Below are 24,116 nucleotides of genomic sequence, written 5' to 3'. Positions count from 1 at the left end.
ATTTTAGATCCCATCTTGGACTCAAAGCTTCTTTCTCGTGTTCTCCCAATTATTGAGTTAATGTCCCTAGCAAAGGAAACTGGTCTATTTTATTGTGCTTTTTCATTTTTTGAAAACAAGAATCTTATGGCACCTTAACTGTTTTATTCTAGATTAAGCTAGAGTGTATCATTGGGACTTTATGTATATAAGAAAAAAACAGCTGTAAACAGTATAGCCAAAGGGCCATTAAATGCAGGAAACACAAGATAACTATGTAACATTCCAATGGTATCTGGAAAAGTACAGAAACCATTCACAATAGCAATAAAACATTATAATGCAGTTGTCTCAGTTTAGTTAAACTCTTCGACACTTGTAATGGCTTAGACCTTGTATTCCCAGCCCTCTAACATCTCCCATACTTCACCTTTCCAAATGCTAATTTGTTCCATTATGCCATTCAGTCTGCATTAAACTTGTTCATTTTGCTTTCCTGTTAGGAGTGGCTGTGAGACACTCCTATTGACTTTTCTTTTATTTATTTTACTTATATCCCACCCTCCCCGCTGAGACAGGTTCAGGACGGCTGACATTCAAGGTCATAAAAATCAATATTAATATAAGCCAAGCATAAAAATAAGAATACATCATAGATAAAATATATAAGACATATAATAAAACAATGCCAGATGCTATTTCGATCTAGTAACGGAATATATTGATGTTTCGGTCGATACTGGGTGTTCTATTAGAAGAAAAGTCACAGGGTCACAATAGAGTATTTGAGGTGGGCCAATTGGTGTCTGTTTGGGCCAGATGGTATAATATCTGTTGTAATAGATTTCAGTTCAGAAATGCCTGGCAGAAGAGTGCCGCTTTGCAGGCCCTGCGGAACGGTGTGAGCTCTCGCAGTGCCCTAACCTCTTCTGGAAGCTTGTTCCACCAGTAAGGAGTTGTAACAGAATAGGCCCTGGCTCTGGTCATCTTGAGCCTGGCCTCTTTGATGCTGGCGATGGAGAGCAGGTTCTGAGACCCTGACCGAAGTGCCCTCTGGGGTACATGCGGAAAAAGGTGGTCCCTAAGGTATGCAGGTCCCTGGCCATATAGGGCTTTAAAGGTGATAACCAGCACCTTGAAGTGAATCCAGTAAGCAATAGGTAACCAGTGCAACTTTTAGCACAGGTTGAACATGTTCCCGTGAAGGAGGCTCCATTAACAGCCTGGCTGCAGCATTCTGCACTAGCTGAAGCTTCCGGGTTTGGAACAAGGGCAGCCCCATGTAGAACTGGCTTCTTTGTAACATCTCTCCCCGCCCCCCCCCCCCCCAATATATAAAATAAGACCCACTGGTTTTACACTTAATGCATCTGAAAAACTGAACTCTTTATGAAAGCTTATGCTGAAATACATTTTGTTAGTCTTTAAAGTGCTGAGGATTGTAGACCCTAGGAATAGGCTTGTTTTCATATCACCGTGTGTAGCAGGGTGGCCAAACTGCAGCTCGGGAGCCACATGTGGCTCTTTCACACATAATTGGTGGCTCTTGAAGCCCCCACCACCCTGTTTGCAGGCTAGAAGGCGTTTCTCTCTTTAAATCACTTCTTTGAGCCAAGCCAGCCAGTGGCTTGGAAAATGCATTTAAAGTTGCTTTCTTTCTACCTCTACATCTCCCCCTCCCTCCCATCTATTTGCCTTCCTTCCTGTCTTGCGGTTCTCAACCATCTGATATTCATCTATGTGGCTCTTATGTTAAGCAAGTTTGGCCGCCCCTGGTGTATAGGGACTAAATTTATAGGACGTATCTAAAATATAAAAAACATTTAGCATCATTCTCACAGTAACCTTAATAGGCATTTGACTAGGGTGTTAAATGGCTAAATTCTTTGCATGAATTAAACATCCTGAATTAGTTTGGGAAATGAATAGAACTTTTTAACAGTATACGTCAGGATCTATTTTATACATTTGAAAAGTAAGCCGATTTACAGGACCATCCTAAGCAGGCCTAATCAAAATCCTGCTGAAGCCTACTCACTGGGATTTACTTCCAGGAAAATGTTCTTAGGATTGCACTGGTACTCATCTCTGAATTATTCAGTGAGGTTTAGCAGGTAATGTGCATAACTAATGGCTTTGAGAAAACCATCCTGAATTATTCATGGTTAAATACAGGGTAGGTTAAACATACAACTTGAGAAAGTTACCAGTTCTGCAGCAGATGTAGTAATTAAGAGAACTCCCAAGTAAAAGGAGGGACAATTGGCAATAACAAGACAATATAATTCAGACACACCGACACTGGACCATTAATACAGTATTCTATGTTGGAGTCCCTTTGAATGCTAAAAACCATCACCTCAGTAATTTTTGCTAGCAACGAAACCAGCTGGAATCATAGTTCTCACTTTCAGAAAATGCAGTTATTGTGCATTTATGGGCCAATTAGTACAATTTTGAAATTACATTTTCAGGAACAGCTTTTTTTCAAGCCCAGTTTTTTGTGCGGCTACTAGAGACTGATTCTATACAGTGTCATCACAGTCTAAATCTTTTGAAATCAATGGACTCAGACTGAAAGAACTCTGTACAGGATTACATAGGAGTCAAGTAGAATTATAAGAAGAAAAATGTCCCATCAAGTCACAGCTGATTCATGGCAATCCCATTCATAGGGTGTACCAGGCAAGAGATGAGCAGAGGTGGCTTACAATTGCCATTCTCTGCATAGCAACCCCAGTCTACCTTGGTGGTCTCTTATCCAAATATTGGCTGTAACCAGCCCTGCTTAGCTCTCAAACTCTAATGAGCTTGAGCTGTTTGGACTGCTAGCACATTAAAGGTAGACAAAATTTGTTATAGTCTTAGGACCCAAAAAGACTAATAAAATGCAGTTCAGAGACGTAAAGCAGATCCTGAAAGATCCTGTCATTTAGCCCTATCCACTTCTTAAACTAATTCAGGATTTCTAATTCAGGTAAAGAATCTAACAATTTAACCCTATTCAAATGAGTATTAATGTTACTGTGAGAATGCTAAATGCCTCTTTCGTTAGCTATGTCTTATAAATTCAATCTCTATACACAGCAATACAAAGGAGAAAATTATTCCTAGGGTCTGTATTTTAATTTATTGTAGCACTGAGAAATTTTCAACACCAAATTTTCTCTGATCAACCTTGAGCAAGCACTTGTCAACGGTTGAATATAGAACTATGTTAGTTGGCCAAATACAGATGTACATATTTTCTAGAAAAGTTTTGAGCCCAGTGCCTGAATTGTGCATGCACATGAAAGCTTATACCCAGAATTAAACTTTATTGGTCTTAAAGGTGCCACTGGACTCAAACTGTTTTATTCAGAACAACACAGCTACCTACCTGAATATATTTTCCAGTAGTTTCCTTTACTGCAGATAAAAATAACACCATTCAAATTAGTTCTTAGTGTGCCAAAGTAACTTTTAACCATTCTGTTCAGTAGGTAACCTTGCCTCACACATCTAGTGAAGTCTTGTGTTTAAAATGACGCCTATCAGTGCAATTATATGCAGAATTATTCCAAGATTTCAGGTTTTCACGGCTGGTAACATCATTAGGGTTTGTAGAATCTTTCGGGCTCAAGTGCCATGTTCTACTGGAGAAAGTTTTCCTTCCAGACGTTTCGTTCTCAGCTACGGAGAACATCCTCAGTGGCGTTGCAGCCGGAGCAGGCGCTCTGACCTTCTTGGCTGCTGTGCATTGAGTGGGGCCAGGGCTGCTGGAGAGGGTGTGATGAAAGGGCAATTGGTTTGTGGATGTGCCCATTGTTTGGTGGGGCTTCCTGGAAGGGTAGTGATAAGGAAACTGGCTGTTGAATGTGATCATTGTTCTGTGTTAATTGCTGGGAGGGTTTGAAGGGGTGTGAAGATAAGGAAGATGGTTGTTGACTGTGCTGATTGTTCTGTGGAATGTGCTGGTTGTTCTGAGACTTTCTGCAATTTATAGTCTGTAGGGTGTTCTGCAGAGCTGGGTACCAAGATTGGTGGATGAAAATGCCTTCTTCCTTTCTGATCCAGCCTAGAAATAGCAGCTCTCCAGCAGCCCTGGCCCCACTCAATGCACAGCAGCCAAGAAGGTCAGAGCGCCTGCTCCGGCTGCAACGCCACTGAGGATGTTCTCCGCAGCTGAGAACGAAATGTCTGGAAGGAAAACTTTCTCCAGTAGAACACGGTACTTGAGCCCGAAAGATTCTACAAACCCTAAAGAATTATTCCAGTCAGCTGAGAGTAGAGTAGCTGCATAGGACTGCACTGTTAAAATACTCTTTAATTCTGTGGCGTGGAGGCTAGTAGAAAACTTCCATGGATTCAAGGACCATAATAATGTGTTGTTTTCTTTCCTGTATCTATCAGAAACTACAAGCAACACTGTTAAAGCAGCCATATACCATGAAGATTAAACATTTTAGCATACAAATAAGAGAAGTAATCTGCTTGTAGGTTAGGGCTGCCAGGTCTGTGTTGGAAAATATGTGGAGACCTTGGAATTGGATCTGGGAAAGGGTGGGGTTTAAGAAGGGGAGGGGTCTCAGCATGGTACAATGCCATAAAGCAGGGGTGGCCGACGGTAGCTCTCCAGATGTTTTTTGCCTACAACTCCCATCAGCTCCAGCCATTGGCTATGCTGGCTGGGCTGATGTGAGTTGTAGGCAAAAAACATATGGAGAGCTACCGTTGGTCACCCCAGCCATAGAGTCTACCCTTCAAAGCTATTTTCTCTGCCAGCTGGGGATCAGTTGTAAAAGCTGGAGGTCTCCAGAACCCAGCCGGAGCCTGACAACCCTATTTTTTGTAATTACTTACTATGCTGATTGTCATAGTTACATTTCTGTTAAATCAGTAGCTTTTTCACCTATTAATATGTATGTGCAGTTAAGAAATACAGAAGTGAGAAAGACACATATTAGTTTTAAATAACCAGCCAACGCATTTAAATTTTATTACCTGATTTATGTATTTATCATCACAGGGTGTGGTAGATAAGCAAGAATGATGTAGCACAAATACAGGAACAAAGTTATGCAGTGTAGGAACTCAAATCTTGTTGGGAGTCATGGTTTTTTCCATGTTGAGTCCAAACACTAGAAACAGGTTTGGTGCCAAGTCCTGCTGAGTGATAAGATTACCTAAGTGTTATGTGGGTGTGTCATGCTAAACATCTAGTAGGTCAGAGTCTTTTCAGTAGGATAGGTCATCAGCCAATATTTCTAGCATCTTCCCCTGGAGGGCTAACAGCTCCAGGGAGGTTAAATATTCTTTTCCTAGGACCATTGCTCTGATCAAATTAGCAATTTGGCCTTTTAGTAAACTAATAAACTGATGCTGTTTTTGGTCCAAGCCACTGTTAAAAGAAAAAAATATTTATACAAACAAATGTCCTGTTGCAACCAACTACTGTAATATATAAGGAATCACAGGAGTCTTAAGTGGTTAGACCCCCAAGTTGCTAATAGAGGAATTTTTTTTGCAATTCAAAAGTGAAAACTAAAACTATACTATCCTGTATTTCCTGGCCCAGTTTTGACTCAATGTCTAGAAGATGTGGTTACTGTGGGTTCTTGTAAAACTGCTTTTTTGATGTTGTGGATTTAGAAAGGAAATAATTGAAGAATTAAGAGACTGAGAGATGGTATTTATCTTGCTTTCTTTGTCAAAGGAAGTAGAAAAAAATTGATACAAACATTGAGCTAGAAATGTCTGTTTATTTTAAAACATTACATATCGATAAATAGGTTGTCAGAAACCTTAATAAATAGCTTTTGCAAATTTACATAAGGCAGTTACTACAAGCCTAGAGCTATTGTTTTAAAGCAAAGTTAAATTTACTGCATGTATAACCCATCTTTATGTACAGTGTTTTGGAAACTAATAAAATAAACTTTTTGAATCTCTTTATTAATACTGCAACATAGCAACATTTAAGCAATCAATCCCACATTGTTTGAATTTGGCTCCCATCTACATTTTACTTGGTTCATATTCATATTTTAATTTAAACATAACATCCACCACCACAACCTCTTCTGCCTCATATAAAATGTCCAAACTTTTTTTATCTCAACAGTATTGACTCTACATAATAATTTCTCCTTCTAAAGTGCAAACTGATATGCTTCAGAACAACAAAATAATAAATATTAACATTTGCTAGTACTCCTAGGTCCACAATATGTTACATTTTAAACATGTGGAAATAAAGTATTTTATGTCTAACATGATATAAGTACATGATAAATGTCTGTTGCAAACTCACATGCCATACAAATCCAGGCATCAGGAAGCTGGGGTTGGCTGCAGATTCCTGGCACAAGAATAATGATAAAATCATTTTTTTTTTATTTGCTGCTGCAAAATCCTTGGAGTGACTTTAAATGAATGTTACTAAAATTAACAGGACTGAATTTTACTTTTTAGAAAACATCTGTAGGTCTGGAGTTTCAGTGCAACAGTTAATTTTCACTTTTGTAATTAATGCCTGACATTTTCAAGTTGAAAATTGCTATAAAGAAATATTTTTATGTTTATCAGCCTCATTTTGTTGTTCTTTTTACTGATGCATTTAGCATTAGCGTAAGCTAATTCAGTAGTGCTTAACTTTGACTCCAAGGAATTAAAATAATATCCATGAAGGCAGGGTTAAAGGCATACTTTACTATAAGAGTGGTCCAACATGTGAGCATAGCCTGCCTTTCAGTGCAATTTAGTTAGGCCCTCATAAGATGCAAAAACATTAATCTTAAACTAAAATATAACGTTCATATTATTCCTTGTAATCTTCCAGTGTTTTCAACTATGGAGCTGGTTACTTTAATATAACATTCAACTTAAGCCAAGATACTAAAAAATAGCTTATTAATTAACAAATAGGAATAATTAACATAAAACAAATTGAATAGTTATTAAAGCAGACATTTTTTGTAGACTTGCTACTGAAAAATCATTTTGTCATAAGTATTCCCAGACCAGTTCTACAGGGCATTTTCATTGGGAATATATCCAGAACACGTTCCATTGAAATAAATGGGGCTTATGCAAGACATACAATACCTCTTCCATTAATTCAAATGGGTTATAGATTTTTTTTTTACCGAAGAGATTTCCTAGTGGATTGTACAGAGTCTACACATATTTTTCCAGTGTAAATAGCCTGTGGTTTGCATATGTATTGCTTTTTAAAACAACCCAAAACTAAAACAAATGCTCAATTAAACGTAACAGGAGTTGGACATATACATTCTTCAATTTATTTCTCAACAGAATTCACCATCTTGTAAAGACATTATGAAATTCCTTTAGGGTAGGTATGAATGTAATATAATACAGTCCAGTAATATACAGCTCACTTAAGATGTTTTTTTATCAGGTTACTGATAATGTGCATCTTAAGTATGACAGGACTTGGAAAGGACATATCCAGGTTCGAGGAAGACTAAAACTCTGGTCATTAATTCCAAATATTTATTACCCAGTGTCGTATGCTATGAGAAGAGGTTGAAAATTAAACCTTTCACCAGATTAGTAACACAAAACATCCAAAGAGAGTAGAAAAGCAGTGAACGGAAAAAAAATCCTGCCTTACCAGTATTATTACTATTAATAATACATACAGAGTTGTATGTAAAACTAGAATTATATATAATCTACAGGAAAACAGAAATACTATTTGTTGAACACAGTAGCAAAAATAAATAAATATATATATATATATAATAAATTCATAGTTCATAATGCAAAATGCTGCAGATATAAATTATATGCAAGGCCACTAAAACATTTCAAAATTCTGGCTTTTGGCCATAAAATCACTCAATCTCTTCAGGCAACATACTCAAATTTAGAGCCACAGATCACAGGCAAACCTGTGCAATTCAGATACAGAAGTGCCACATAAGTTGGTGCACTGTAGTACTTGAACTACAAGTGGTTCCAGATGAATCAAGGAAAACCATCTACACGGGAAAAAAATGGTCAGACAAAAAGGGAGATCTTACAATACACTTTTGCCCTAACTATGTGTTGCCAACAAAACACATGACTCAAAGACAGTGATAGTGACTTAAGAGCCACCTGTGGCTCTTTGAAATGCCAGTTGTGGCTCTTTTGAGTATCATTCCTCAATGCAGCACTAGCCCAAGAGTGGCTAATGTAAGAGTCACATAGAATAAATGTCAGATGTTTGAAAGTTGCAAGACATGAATATTGGAAGGATGGAAGGAAGGAAATAGAGGGAGGAGGGGTGGAAAGAAAGCAACTTTAAATGCATTCTCCAAGCCGCCAGCTGGCTTGATTTGGAGAAGTGATTTAAATAGAGAAATGCCTTCTCCAAGCTGTCCAACAGAGTGGTGGGGGCTTCGAGAGCCACTCAATATGTGTGAAAGAGCCACATGTGGCTCCTGAGTCATAGTTTGGCCACCCCTGCACTAGCCCTATGTTACAAGAAAATTGTCTAGTGGGGCTCTGGTTGGCAGGTTGTTTCCATTCCAAAACAGCCACCAGAAGCTGTGAATCTCCATGAGGTGCAGGTGTCATGGCAAAGATGAGAGTAAATGTGACTGTATCTTATCCGGTGATTTTATCTGATCCCCGGCACCTTAAAAATTTGTCCATGGTTTCACATTTTAGGAAAATAATAAAAGATTTCAAGTGTTAAGAAATGAGACATTTTACACTTAAATATTACATATCTAGTTTTTATGTAATACATAATTCTATATATTTGAACATGAAGTTATGCCTGAGTCGTTAACTGCCATTCTCTGTAAAGTTCTTACTTCCAGAGGGTGCCAACTTTATTATGGAATCTGATTTCTTGAGGGGATGAATTTGAATGGCAAAATATACTTGGAGAATCAAGTGTTTCCCAAGAATATGGGATCTGGTCAGCCATCCATCAGAAAAAGCCTCATCCAGTAAAGAATAGCAGTGTATACGAATGCTGAATGTTCATAAAGAAACAGGCACTTTTAAATTTTAAAAAAACTATAATGTGAACAAGAAGCATTCGCCATTTTCTAGAATGAAACCCACTTGTGCATCATCGAGGAAAAACCAGACTGAAGTTAGTTTCAATCAAAACCTAGAATCAATCCGATGTGACTATTTGCTTCAAGGGACATTGAAAGAATAGAAGCCAATATTTAATCTGTTTTTAAATCCAAAAAATAATATGAACACATTTATGATAAAATTTGTTCTAGAATTATGAAAGCACAAGCATGTCTTATTTTAAAATGTAACATTCCAGAGTAGTTTTTCTAGGAGTTTGGCAAAATACAAATGACAAACATCTGTGTTTTACCCGTGAAATTAATATTTAAACTGAATTAATATTAATAGCTACTTCACATGTTACGGCTTAATGAAGACCACCATTAGTTTTGACACGACCAAAACAAAACACATGGTCACTTTGGACATGACAGTGTATGCTTAAAGAGTACAGATTGCACATTCTTAAACTATAACATCTGAAGCGGCCCTTATTTTATGAAAATCAGAAACTTGGCATTTGCAGTTTTAAAAATGGAATCTCGGAATGTCAACTTCACATTTAGAAAACTGGTAATTCTTGTGCTGCATTTGGTTAGCTGTCACCACATGGCACAAACAGTTCTACTGACAGGAGTTATTTTTCAATCACCTTTAAACTAGAGCACAACTGGGCCCATCAGTTTCACAGAACTCTGAAACCAGTAGAGATTTTCAAAGGGAGCAATGCAAATATTTTAAAGAACAGAGATTGGTCTGCTAAATTTTTTTCCTGTACTTTGTTTTTTGGAAGTGATACAAAACAAACTCTCCATGACAGATGTTAAATTCATTAACTAAATACTGATGATGGACCTACAAATACTCTTATTCTGTTAAACAGCATCTGAAGTTTCATGAAGGAAAAAAATCCTTCATTTCTGATACATGTATACCAACTTAGTTTTAGCTTTGAGAGCTTCATAAATTGGTCAGGCTGCACTTCTATGAGCTCCCCCAACTCAGGAACTGTACTGAATAGCTGCCAGATTCTGTCCTAACCCTTTGGAGGTGGCTGAAGACTCAAGCCACTGAGCTTGTCCAACCTTTTTTTGTCTGAAATTAGCATTGTCCCTTAGAAATTCATTGCTCCACAAGCTTCCTTCCACTCTGAAAAGTGCCAGTTCAAAATCTGACTTTAAAATGTGCTATGAAGGAGTTTGCTACATAAAAACTGGAACATTGGGAACAGACATGTGTTGAACACTTCTCTGAACAACACATAATGGAGGTGCGAGAAAAGTTATTGCAGTCACCTCAATTATAAATTCAGGCTTTAAAGTCTCTCTTGTAAATATACTGCCCTTTCTGGCTGCTTTACCTGCTTATAAGCATGAGGACAGCCAAGTGTTAAGAGACAACAGACACATGCATTCAAATTATGTGGTATTTTAGTAATACAAAAGGCACTGAAGTAGTTTCCAAGTGTTTAGAAATGATCTACCAAAAAAAGGTAGAAGAGTGGTTACAATCTGCCACAACCCCTCACAATATTTTTCTGTTGGTCATTAAGAGCTCATAAATGAATGACAAATGTTAATGCACTTCAAATTATAGTTGTCAACAAAAGGCATATCTGCAAAGTGAATTATGTGTTTACTGAAGTCAGTGAGTAACTTTTGACTGGTAAGAGAAGGCATGTTTTAAGTAATAAATGCACTGCTCTATGCCTTGGTCAATTCTAAACTTCCCATGAACAGTCCAAAATGCAGATGCGGTTAGTAAAGGAAATAAATACGTTAATATATAGATACTGAAACGGCATTTTTAGAACCCCCTAATAAAGCTATGAAAACAATAAACATGACAATAATATAGGGGAGGAAAAATTCAATTTCAGTTTTGAAGTGTATCTATATTTTCAAAAGGACCATTTATGAGTCATGTCATCTGTCAAGTTGAGCACAGAAGAACCTGAATTGGTTTATTCCCACAGCAAGAACATTGAAGGTAGCCATTTTGAATGGTTCCTCCATTCTGATATGCTGAATGCTTCGACTCTTCTCAACACAAATCACCTTTAAGAGTGAAGAAATATATCAGTCTCTATACTGATGTAATTCTTACCCATATGCTGGGAAAATTGTAAGATTATTCCACTTAAAGCTCTTATATGGTTGAAGTGTGGCATCAGTAGAGAAACTGGATGGGGGGGCCCTAATTTCATATATTCCATCCATTCCTGTTTTTATCTTAGCCTAGAAATTAAAGATTCTGTCATTCCTTTGGCCTAGAAATTAAAGGCTCATCATCCCCTGGCCATCCAACCGATCAACTATTAGGATCCTAATCAGTCTTCATATTAGGCTTATTCACATCCCCAATACTGAAACTGAACTCTTTGAAAACTTGTATAAGAACTATTCCAATAGATACAGTAGTGAATCCACAAGCCATCCCTAAGAAATCAACCACTCCAACATTGCTCCATTCTCTGAAAAGGATGGCTGAAGCTAGCAAGACCAGAGTGGTAAATACCACATAGTAAATGGCACCAAACACTGAAGAGTCAAAACATTCCAAAGCCTTATTAATGTACCTGAACTGAATGATGATGCTACATCCTAATACTGCCAACAGAACCAAACAGAGGTACAGTGCTCTTTGGCTTGAGGGATTATTGTGAAAGATATCTTGGGCAGCCAGTCCTATGCCTTTTGTGCTAGGCACTGTGAAACTTCCTAACAGTGAGCAAATACTGATGTAAACCATAATATTAGTGGGTCCGTGAGCTGGTGCAATCCAGAAGATAAGTAGAAGCAGCATGAGAAGCACAATGCAGAGGTACCCCACGAACACTGAAAAACAAAGACAGAATAAAAGCATTGCATAACTCCACATAAGCCAAGAGGAAAGGCAGGATATAAATATTGTAATAAATAAACTCTGTGGCAACATTGTTGCTCACAGTAATTCATACAAAAATTAGATTAGAATCAGAACATAAAACATGAACTCTTTCTGATGTGTTCTATGTATGCACGGCTCTTTTTTGCAGAAACCAATATGGTAAAACATCCAAATATTGCTTTTAGAGTAGTTTCTCATTCATTGAAGGTATAGTAATAGCAGTCCTAGAACAATGCAGTTATGAAATTTCTGAGGTCCTCCTCACTAACAGTGGAATCCTATATACAGTTACACCCATCAATCAAAGATGCTCATTTGATAGGTACACAAGAGAGGGCCTCTTCAGTGGCAGCCCCATGATTATGGAACAACTTGCCCAGTTGAAGACATTTTTATTTAGAAATGCATTTAGTTTAGTTTACTAGCAGTCCTGAATTGTGAATTGGTTTTTATAATAGTTAAAAATATATTTGATCGTACCATATCATAATACAGCCAACAAAACCAACCTTCCCTTTCCTACAAGCCCTCTCCTGCTGCTCTTATCCTTCAGCCTCTGAGGGCTTTCCTACATTCTCATGTCCCTCCTTTCAGTGTGTACCTGCTGCTTCAGTGCCACCCCCCCCCCCCATTCTGCATGTGATTTGCTCCCTCTAGTGGTTGATTCAATATGATGTTGGGTTATTTCTGGCATAAAACCCTGCAATTTAAATCTGCAGGGAGATATGCTGAATATAAACAAATATAACAAAGGTGGCCAAACTTGCTTAATGTAAGAGCCACATAGAATAAACAGATGTTTGAGAACCTCAAGGCATGAACAAATAGTACACACATGTTCTTATTAAAACTTTGAATACTTTATTTGCAAAGACAGACAAAATATATATATGTATGCATTTTACAACATGATCATGCTAGAAGACTTTTTTAAAACAACAAAAGCTAGAAATAACAGTCCCCATAAGACCAGCATAGGGAAAGGTTAGGGAATTATTTTTTGGCACCGGTGGGAGAAACAAACAAACATGTACCATATAAATCACTGTCCACTGTTTGCATCATTATGCATCTCTCTTTGCCTTGACACCAAGGTTAGTAAATACAAGCTCCTACAAGAGCTATGAACCCTGTGCCACCCTCTTTAATTCTGTCCCTCCTTCCAGTAGCTCCCTTGGCTGTTTTGCTTTCTTTCCCTGCTGTAAGTCTCTGGGCAACCTCTGTGGTGGAGGAGAAGAGCTTGCAAGCCTGCCTATTTCCCCCTCCTTCCCTGCTTCACACATTGTGGAAACAGTCACCTACCTATGGGCTAGCATTCAGAGGCTGACTGAGGTCCCAATGCTAAACATGCTTACTTGAGAGCAAACCTGCATTAAGTTCCTCCTCAACCTCTGGTAGCTGCACAATATGTGTTAAAAAGCCACATGTGGCTCCCGAGCTGCAGTTTGGCCACCCCTGCAATATAATATTGAATCAACCACTGGATGGAGCAAAACACATGTGGAACAGAAAGAAACAACAGGAACACACAAGTGAGAAAAATGAAAAGACAGGAAGTAACAACTTCTGGAAGAAAGATAACTAGGACACATGATTTATGAGGAAAAACTGTAGGCAGAGAAAGATTTAGAAGCCACCTCACTCTCACCGAAGATATGCTTGAAGCCACAGCTAATCGCAATCCACAAAAGAAATTCACTACAGCTCATATGTAGTTTGCCCAGAACTGTGGTCTTTCCCCATTTTCATGCAGTGTTTAGAGCTAACAGTGACTGCTATGAAGGGCATGATACTTCATGCAGCATAAACACTTCAAATTAAAAATGTCTATATCAAAACTAAGATTTTGATAATTTACTAGCCTTCCAAAGGTACACTTTTTTTTTTTATACCACAGCTCTTCGGTGGAGGAAATAAAACAAACCCTGGCTTCTCAGTTACTGAAAATTGCTGCATGTTCTTTTCTTCCATTTTGTCACCTATTTTCTCAACCTGTGTTAAAAAGCACACTTATACTAAAACTGGAACAAGACAGCGCACACAAATATAATACGATCATTTTCCCCAAGGCAATAGTATAGAGAGCCAGTTTGGTGTAGTGGTTAAGTGTGCGGACTCTTATCTGGGAGAACCGGGTTTGATTCCCCACTCCTACACTTGCACCTGCTGGCATGGCCTTGGGTCAGCCATAGCTCTGGCAGAGGTTGTCCTTGAAAGGGCAGCTGCTGTGAGAGCCCCCTCAGCCCCACCCACCTCACAGGGTGTTTGTTGTGGGGGAGGAAGGTAAAGGAGATTGTGAGCCGCTCTGAGACTCTTCGGAGTGGAGGGCGGGATATAAATCCAATATCATCTTCTTCTTCTTCTATTTATTCTGTAACTGATAATTCATTTATAAATGAAAGAACCTATTGCTTTTTATCTGTAGCCCTTCACTAAATAACCTCAGTTTAATTTTTTTTATTGTCCTGATGCTATTTTATGCTTAAATCCCACATATTTCAATTGTGTAGGGCAGCTGGTTTCCACTTCAATAATGTGCTGAATAAGCTTCCCAATCCCCAGGTCCCAGCGGGGGATCCCTGGGTTTACAGGCTCCCCCCAACCCCCAGCCAGCTGACCGGCGGGAGGAAAGCCATGCCCCCACAGCCACCAGTACCTCTAGATCTCCCGCAGGTTAAGAAATCTGCAAACAGATCCCATTTTAAAATGCCTCTTTGTGTGTGTGTGTGTGTCCCTTTAAAGTTGAACAGGAAGCAGGAAGTACTTCATGGGGAAGGGTCAGAAGCAGAGCCTCCATTTGTTTTGCTTTCCTTTCACAGCAAGTAAGCGTGTGTATGTGTGAGAGAGCAGCATAGCCCCTGTAATTGTCAGAGGTTGTGGAGGAATCAGACCCAGTGAGAGAGAGAGTACTTTTCAGAAGTCTTTGTAGGGAAGGCAGTAATAGTGTGTAACTGATAATTCATTTAAAAATGAAAAAACTTACTGCGTAGCCCTCTGTGCTTGTTTTGCATTGTTTTCAGAGTCTTTGTATAGGAGCCTGTTTATGGGATAGAGGAAAACTCCACCTCTCTCTTTTGTTTGCCTGTGTTAAGCTGAAGAACAGCAGTTCCTGTGAGTAAAGTCCCAGTGAGATTTAAAAAATGTGAACTTGCAAACGTTGTGCATTTTGGCTGCTTTTTGTGGTGTTTACACTTTTATTTACTAGAATTGCAGCTATTGGGGGATGAGGAAATGATGACTATTCAGGTGAACTGCATTGCTGCATTTTTATGCATTTATTTTGAAAATGGGAAAGTCTGGCTCCGCCCCAAAGTCTCCTGGCTCCACCCCCAAAGTCCCCAGATATTTTCTAAATTAGACTTGTCAACCCTAGTGTTGAAGAATCGAAAGATTTTCACTAGATTAGAGTTTCCCATCAAGAAAGCAAGTTGGCTTGCCTACTTTTCCAACTGCAGTTCTATCGATACTTACTGGGAAAGAAATCTAACAATGCAGTAGGCTTGGCTTCTGAATGAACACATTCATTACTCTAGAGCAAAAGCATTACAACAATTAAAGATGCAGCATCAAGACCTGTCCTCTTTCTCACTTTAAAATACGACACTTAAGACAGTGAGATGATGCTTCATTTAGAACCAGTTTGCTCTGGTTTTTGTTGCTGATGTTTTGTTCTATCCTGCTACAAAAAAGCCCAGCTACTGAGATGGATTGACTTGCTAATGTTATTGTCCCACCCAAATAATGAAATACCTGGGTTTGTGAGCTTCTCTTCAAGCTCTGCCTGAGTGGTGACACTTTCAGACTTTGGAGAATGGATTATGAGAACAACAGAACCTGCACAGCTCAGCAGACAGCCCAACTTGCCAAGAATGTTGAGTTTTTCTTTCAATAAATAGGAAGCTAAAATGGATCTTTAAAAAAAAAAAAGGAGAGAAGAGAACATTTTAATTAAATTTTCAGTGCTTTGATATCTTTTGTTCTTCTTTATAAAATACTTTTTAAAAGTTGTTTTACTTGTCTCTATAAGGGAAATATGCCTTGTTGAGGAGCTTTGTCTGTTAGTTCAACCCAAATGAGAATTTAAACAGTTCTTTTACATTTAGTGGGAACATGTTATCCAGTGATGGAAAAGGGAAGATATACCACCTTTAAAATGCTATGGTGATAGCGAATTGTCTCTCTCACTCTCAGGAGCTGAATAAATTCTCACTTAAGCGGCATAGTATAGAGGACTCAGTCTCTAAAGATATTTATAAGGCTTTTTAAATGATCCATTATATGAGGTCGGGGTAAGTATAGACAGAACTTTTTCTATAGCAGGAAGTCCTTTGCATATTAGGCCACGCACCCCTGATGTTGCTAATCCTCCAGGAGCTTGCAGGACTCTTAGTACAAGGCCTACTGTAATCTCCAGGACTGGCTACATTGGGGAAGAAGCCCAATATGCAAAGGAGTTCTTGCTACAAAAAAAGCCCAGAGTATAGATGAGTTGTGCCACTTGCCTATAATAAACTCTTGTGAATGATATTTATCTTTTTTTAAAAAGGACAGTTTAGCTGGATTGGACCAAAAAGCCATCTATCTAAGGGCCACTCCTGAATACATGAATGAACATGGGAGGGACTTCCTGGTTGGTGGTTTGAGGCTGCGTTTTAATATTTCTATTATTTGCCCTATTTCCCCCATATATAAAATTTCCATTAGCAGATATTTCCATTTACAAATCCAATACCCTTGAATAAGGAATAGTGGAACGGCATGGAGATAGTAACTGATGGAAAAGGAAGGCACAAATCTTCATGTGAGTGAAATCTTTTTGTTTTTAAAGAGAACTAACACAACAAAGCTAAGCAAACAGGAACAATTATCAAGTGGGCAGAAAAATATATAGAATGCAAATGTGCACAAAAGAGTTAGTTGTGTAGGGCCTCATACCCTTTATTAACTGTGGTTAAGGACACACCTAGCATCTACTTTCATTATCAAGGTTTTAAATTTCTTGCTGGTATTTGAACAACTACTCCATATATGAATATCTTTATCTACATATGCTTCAGATACAGATAACTAAAATCCTTACCCAAATGGAACTCCAAGTGCTCCAAGGGGAGTCACTAGAACAGTAGGAACTGCAGTGTAGGCTAAGAAATTCCCAATCTGACCCAGAGCCACTGTGAAAAGAACCACAAAAATATTTTTAGAAGGAGCAAAGCTTCCAGTGTTTATCCCTAAATACTAAGCAAACAATGTTAAACACTGAGCAAAACCGTAAATAAATATCCCTAAATACTGAGCAAAATGATGTTAACAAAACAATGTTGACAGCATTTCAGTATTACCAGAAATTCCCAGCAGTTCACGATTTTGTTTAAAACAACAAAGCAATTGTTCAGTGGTGGAGAGAATTCTTTTTGGCATTCAGTCTCAAAGCCCCCCTCCCCCTAAAAGTGCTCCCTTACTTTTTCTCCCTTTCCCCCTCAGCTTATTCTTCCTCCATGCCAATTTGTCCTCCAGTGTCTACGCATGCTTGGAGGCAGGCAGATCCTGACTGGTCAGATCACAGCTCTGGCATTTCTTGTCATATAACTCTGATATCATGTGCTTTCTGTTCATGTGCTTGCAAGTCAGTGGGTCCCATTCTACCACCTGGACATTAAATGGTGGGTCCTGAGTCTGGAAAGGTTGAAAATCACTGCTCTAAACCAAAGTTCCGTGTCAGGCTGCAAGTATGTTTTATAAGGAATAGCGCTGCAGTTGAATGATGCAAAAACGACAAATGCAAAGTTCTAGCAGCCTACTATGATCAGTCAACTATGATGATTGTGTTAATTTTACTGAAAAGCAAATAGAGATTTTGTAAGATATCTGTATTTCAAATTATTAGATTTAACCATAACTTTCAGTCCTTATCTCCCCTTTATAATCTAGTTTTTTTTTTCACTTCAGCTACACAGATTAAAAAACAAACAGCTGAAGGAGTTGTGTAAATCAGTCCTCAGTGCATAGTTGTAAGCATAACTGATTACTGATGCTAGTGGTAGCAGAACTTTGTATTTTGTCGGACCGTGAAACATCTCTCTCTGTAGCTCTGTTCCAGTAGGAACTGCTTTGGCTATACCATTTTACAGATTAGTTGTATATTGTTTTAACTTGTGACAATTTGAGTTATTTACAAAATTTTATTTTAACATTTGTTTTCCCATCCATATATTGTCTGTGTAATGCTGCTTTACACAGCATTGTCTGAAGGATCCTCATGGATTTGTGGTTCTGGATATATTTATGCACTTCTCATATGGTGTTTATTACCTTTTTGACATTCTCACACACACATCATAATGTACTTTCAGTCCACTTTGCAGCTGGGTTTTGCTGTTTGAAACAGCAACATCCACTAGCAAAAGATTGCTAAAGTGCACTGAAAGGGCATTGTGTGAAAATACATGCATTTCAGTTCTGCTTTTTAATGGCAATTTGTTTTTTCTTATTTTTATATACATGCTTACAGATGCCTCTGAATAAGCACATGTGAAATGTGCAGGGCCACTATAACTGGATAAAATATTTTTGTCTTCCCGTTGCACCATTGTTCTTTTGGATTTTTTGTCCAATCAGTCTCAGACAATGTTACACATAACGAAAAGGGACTGATTTTATAAGGTTTGACTGTATATTTGATTTAAAATGTGACCATTGTCATAATTCCAGAGATGCATCATGTTTACAGTTATACTGGAAATGCCAGAAGTGTTTAACAATCAAAGGCTTTTTATTTCTAAAAAGAACCACAACTTGTAATACCTAAGAAAACAAAATACATCATAGCTTAATCAAAGTGACCATTTAGAAGACTTGTTATCCAAAACCTTCAAACAAAGAACAAATTGTAAGGTTAGTAACAAAACAAGAAAAAGAATACCAGTCTAACTGCATGCTTTGACATCTGGCAGATACTATCATTTTTAAAAAAAAAACACACTCACACAAAAAGCTACTTCAATCTGTAAATTACTTAAAGGTAGAAGATACTTACTTGCAATAGTGCCTGACCACCATACTATGTCAGTTAAATATGAAGTTCCTAGAAAAATGATGAAACAGCACATCAAAACCACCAGCCCGGACTATTTATGATGTCTTCAAACTGTACAAATGCTAAAGTATAATTAATCTAAACCATTTGCCCATATTTAGGGCTAATAGACAGCATCTGTTTCTGGTGTCAATCTCAGCGACTGGAGCTGTAAAAGTATATACATATAATTTAAAAGTACATATTCTGAAATGCCTGTGCATCCTTTAGCCAGAATTTAAATTGGCTTTTGCAAATATTCAAGAAATATTTTCAGAAACATGTTGCCTTACAAAATAAGTCACAAATAATAACTCTCCTCACCAGAGCCATGAAATGCACCACAAGGTCAGAGAGAGCAGAGATGTGTCCCTACAGGGAGATAACATTTGCTGTACCTGCCAAAAAGGGCAAAATGGATAGCTGTTGTAAAACCTTATCTGGGTACTGAGATGTATGGGATGTGCATCTTCGGTTGACTGGGAGGTTGGGATTTACCCTGAATCTGGATTGGGCAAGAGGCTTCCTGCCAGCTAAGGCAGAAAGGGTTAAAAGGTTGGCAACATCCATTAGTCTTTCTTCAAATGCTGGAAGTCACATTTCCCAGCATGGAGCAGGTGGGGGTCGATGTGCATTTGTTCCATAGACATTTGCAGGGGCAGGGGGGATCACAGGTAAATCTTTAGTGCTATTAAGTTTAGCTTGATGTTATGTATTTATTGTTCTTTTCCTTATAACTGTAATCCAGTAGGCTTGATAGCTATTTTCCCTGTCTTTGGCTCTACCTTAATCTGCAGCAATAAAATGTTCTTGTTTGAGAGCAGACTGTGATTCAAAGTCCTCCTTGCACGTCTTAATCACTTGCTCATGCTTAGACATGCAAGTACAAGAGAAGGGCTGAAGTAATTGGGGAACTCTGCCCATTGTACATGCTCAGAGGCAGCCTTCACTTGTGTTCCCCAGGCTACTGAGAACATGGGAGGCTGGATTTTTAACATGAGCTGGTAGCATGTGATCAACATACATGTGAGGAAGTGAAAATCACATGCACATCCGAACGTAAAAGTTGCTTATTATTTTCAATGCAATCAGACATGGTGGATCCCATCTAAATCCCAAGCATGGAAGTATGACTTCCCTACCTCCCTTCCCCTGCTGCTCCAAATACTGCTCCTCAGGGATGAGGACCCAATGTAGCAGTGTGAGGGGCACAGCTGAATAGCTGCCACAGCAGGGAATAATCAGTTCCCCCTTTGCATCCATGGATCTTTTCCACAGCATTCAACCCAGGTGTACAATATGCCTAAATTTGGATGTGCATTCAAAGGCACATCCCACTGATAGTAATTTGGATATGCATCCAATTTGTAGTCACAGTTCCTGGTATGTTTTCAAATTCAGGTTTCTATACACTAATAATGTAATTGCAGTACTTGGGCCCAAATTCACTGGCCAATTTAAAGCTGATATTTTTTGTGGCTTAAAAAAACTGGCTTAGATTCCACAAGTCAGTTAGAAGGAAAACCAAAAAAATTATTGTTTTCATGATTCCTTGTGAACAATTTATTTCATGCAATGTGCAGCTTTAGATCCCGGTGATGTAACAATGAAGAACTCACAGGATATTTTTGACTTTTTTTGGCCTATAATAAGAGTTCTTGGCAAGATGGGCATTGAGTCATGTCCAAGTTGTTTTAAAACCAGACATAATACACTGGATAGTCTGAGGTATGTTAATGACTTTGTCTATTTTAATCTGAGAGCTGTCGAGATGACTTAACACTTGTAGCCATTTTTCTTCTGCATTTCAAGTTGTCTAAAATGCCAGACTTATGGATGATGGTTAGGCTTGATTAGCCACAGCCAACAAAGGTATCAATGGCATTTTCTGTTATATTACCACACTATTTGTTTAGGTGGCAGGACTATATTAAATGCTTTTGCAACAGGACAGAATTTTATTTATTTATTTATTCGATTTTTAGCCCACCCTTCTTGTAGAACAGGCTCAGGGCGAGTTTCCAGGCCTAATTTACAATCCCATCAGCAAATTTCTAAAGGCATCAGATTAGAAAATGTTATATCTCTTCACCTCGGAGCTAAAAGAAAATCTGTTTCCTGTAGCTTTCTGGATGAAATAGCTTTGGTATTCCTCAGTGCTTAAACACATGAAGTTGTCTTATAATACATCAGGCAATTGATGCATCAGTGGTTCTCCACTCTGTAGCTTAGGTGGAGGTCTTTCACATCACCTACAACATAACTAAACTTGCTGCAAAACAAAATGCACATTAATTGCAGAGATAATCTGTACTGAAGGGTCATCTGCTCAATATATCTGTAGTAGAATTACTTAGCGCTGTTGTGGTGTAGTAGCCAGGCTGCCAGACAGCCAGAGGTTCAGTCCCACTTGGCTATAAAGAGTTAGGCCTTAGCCTCTTACAGGATGGTTGAGAAGATAAGATAGAGCTGGGGCAAACCATGTCCATTCCCTGAGTTCCTTGGGAATCTGGAGTCCAAAATACTGTTGACCTAGTGTTTTATACATCCAAAGGAGGAGTCAGGCATATGAATTTTAAAATAGCAGTATAATGCCTCCACTTTTGAAACTGAGGTAACTTCAAAAAACAGCTTTCTGCATCTATGCCCTTGCCAACTTGTGGATTCTCTTTAGTACTTAATTCATTCAAATTTCTTGAAGATCAAGTCGAGAAACCACTCTCTTTTGTGGTGTGTAAGTTGCACAGTCTTTTAAGATTGAACACTCTTTTATATCTAACTACAAAAAGAAACATTACACTCGAACAAACTCCAATATTCTGGGATTACACCTTCTTCATTTCCTGGCCAGACTCCACTTGTCTTTCAGAAAGCAACTCAATGTGCTCTAGTGGTCAGTGCAAGCTCCAAGACTTTCCCTGGGAGGCTGCATTATTTTCTGACGATAAAGCAAGAGTTCCAAGAGTGAATTAATTTTGCTTGGAATGTAGAGAGTACAACCATGATTATAGCAGACCGAGGCAAGAGCTCTCTGCAAAGGTGGCCTTTTTCAAATTAGCTAGCTGCTGTTTCAAAGTAATGACAGTCAGCTGCAAGAGGGTCACAAGAGGTCAAGATGAGAGTGGAAAAAATATATGAGAGAATGACCAGAGAGGGGGATGAAATTGCTCACAATTGCTGTCCCAACCGAAAGGGTCCCTTCTCAAGTGCATGTACCACACAGGATAGGGGTGGACTTGCCATGGGTGGGCCAATGGCCTGGGAGCTGTCCATTCTTCCTTGGGAGGAGCATCAGTCCTCTGCACCAGCCAGCCCTTCCTCGTTTGGAGGCATGGCAGAGAGGGGTGTAGCCATGAAGGGAGTATGGCCCTTTCTTTCCCCAGGCGTTTTGCCTTCCGGATGCACCCCTGGGGCAGGATCGCTGCACTGGATAAAGGCTCTGCCATACCATAAAACCCAGCAATTCTTGGCTGGTGGCGTTTAAAGCCAAGATGTCTGTGCCTTTGAAAGAGCAATGAATGTGAGAAGTTATCTATACAGGCAACAGTCAAGAGTCCAGAGATGGCCATGGGGTTCTAGGAATCGAAATGCGCAGGGAAGAGCTGTGGCGTGTAGGTACTGTGGCTGTGTGTGCACCCCCCCCCCCCACACACACACAAAACCCGCAAGCCGGGGAGGGGGATACTCTGAGCGGCGTCCCTTGAACGCGGGCGAGTTTGACGGCACACGGGGTGCGATCAGAGCAGGAGTTGAAACTATTGCTGCAAGTACGCCTCCCTCCCTCCCTCCCTCCTGCAAAAGCCGCCGAAAGGGGCTGGGAGCGTGAGCAGGCCCCGTACCTCGTCCTCTTGCCCGTACGATCCCTTTCTTCTGCAACACGAACGTGGACCCATTCACCAGGCTAGAGACCACAGCCACGCTCAAGCCCAGCGAGACTGCAGCCGGGCCGGGGTTCGGCGATGCCCCATCTCCCGCCGTTGCTGCACCGACCATCATCCCCACGCCCGGGCGGCGGTGCTGCCCCCAAGAAGCCCAGCCAACAGCTCAGCGCTCCCGTCGTCTCTTCTGCTCCCAGAAGCCGGCCTGGAACCGGCAGCTGCTGTGCAGAATCCGCCTTGAAGTACAAGCTCCTCCCACAGCGCCGGCTGCTGCCGCTGCCGCTGCCGCCAGAAGCTCAGCGCCCTCTGGCACCGAAACTCCCGCAGTAAACTCCACCGGCGGCTTCTTCATACCCTCAGCGGAGGCGGGCAGGAGACGAGGGCAGGGAAGGACAGACCCATGTTTCCACTGTCCGCCCTTCTCAAGAGTTATCCGAGAAGCTTTTCATTTATAAAAGGCCAGCCGCGCAAGGAAGGAGCCGGGACTCTGCACCATAACGTCACAGCCTTGCACCATGACGTCATGCCATGCAGGCGGATGGTGACGTTGCTGCGGGTGCACTGAAGAGCAGCCTGGAAGGAAAAAGCGATGCCGGCGTTCGAAAGAGGGGAAGAAAGACTACTGCCGGCACATGCCGTGGTGCTGTGATACTCTCACTAATGAATGATTGCGCAGCTGCAGCTTTAAAAAAATGCTGCGGGCAAACGTGTTGATTATTTCATTATTTCCTATGGCTTTTTCACGTGGCCTAATCCTACTTATTTTTACTCAGAAGTAAGTAAGAAGTTCAGTGAGTCTTCCTTCCTTTCAGGCGTTTTTGCATAGGATTTATTGCCCCCTCCTTCATTAGTGTACATGTATTAGCATAAACTAAAACACGCTCACTTAAGGGGGAGGATCTCTTGCTGAAGGCTGGAATAAAATCTATAATATAGTGGGTTCTATGCATGGAGTCATCAGTTGAGTGATAACAAGCTCTTTAATAGACATGATATAGGTGCTACATTACAAGATTGGGGATGGGGGCCTACTGGCCCAACTTATATACATCTCTGGATTCCCGCGCTAGTACATCATTGGATCATTGAAACCGGTGGGGCTTGTGATTGGTCTAGGGCTGCAGAGATTTGGATCCTGCAGCCCTTTGTTCCCAAGTCCCCAGGCAAAGTCTGTATGGCTCCAATGAGCCTGGCAGGCACACCCAAAGTCTTCACTTGGGTCCACATACATAACATCCCTCCCCCTCTTAGTTCGCAACCCCCTAGTGGAC

General features: G+C 39.8%; 1 protein-coding gene across 2 annotated transcripts; it reads right to left on the bottom strand.

Moving 5' to 3' along the window:
* Window positions 1-9,174: 9,174 nt before the first annotated feature.
* On the bottom strand, window positions 9,175-23,084 carry LOC132568253 (magnesium transporter NIPA1). 2 transcript variants are annotated; one of them, XM_060233877.1, is made up of 5 exons: window positions 22,807-23,084; window positions 18,929-18,976; window positions 16,976-17,066; window positions 15,646-15,806; window positions 9,175-11,843 (listed from the first exon to the last, which is right to left on the bottom strand). In XM_060233877.1, the coding sequence occupies exons 1-5, from the start codon at window positions 22,961-22,963 to the stop codon at window positions 11,332-11,334; spliced, it is 969 nt and encodes a 322-aa protein (XP_060089860.1). In that variant the 5' UTR covers window positions 22,964-23,084; the 3' UTR covers window positions 9,175-11,331. The 2 variants fall into 2 exon arrangements, with proteins under 2 accessions (XP_060089860.1, XP_060089861.1); XM_060233878.1 differs by lacking the exon at window positions 22,807-23,084 and adding an exon at window positions 21,799-21,825.
* Between the last annotated feature and the right edge of the window lie 1,032 nt (window positions 23,085-24,116).

Source organism: Heteronotia binoei, chromosome 3, assembly GCF_032191835.1.
Source record: "Heteronotia binoei isolate CCM8104 ecotype False Entrance Well chromosome 3, APGP_CSIRO_Hbin_v1, whole genome shotgun sequence".
Taxonomy (NCBI): Eukaryota; Metazoa; Chordata; class Lepidosauria; order Squamata; family Gekkonidae; genus Heteronotia; species Heteronotia binoei.
This window is presented reverse-complemented; position numbering and strand designations above follow the sequence as displayed.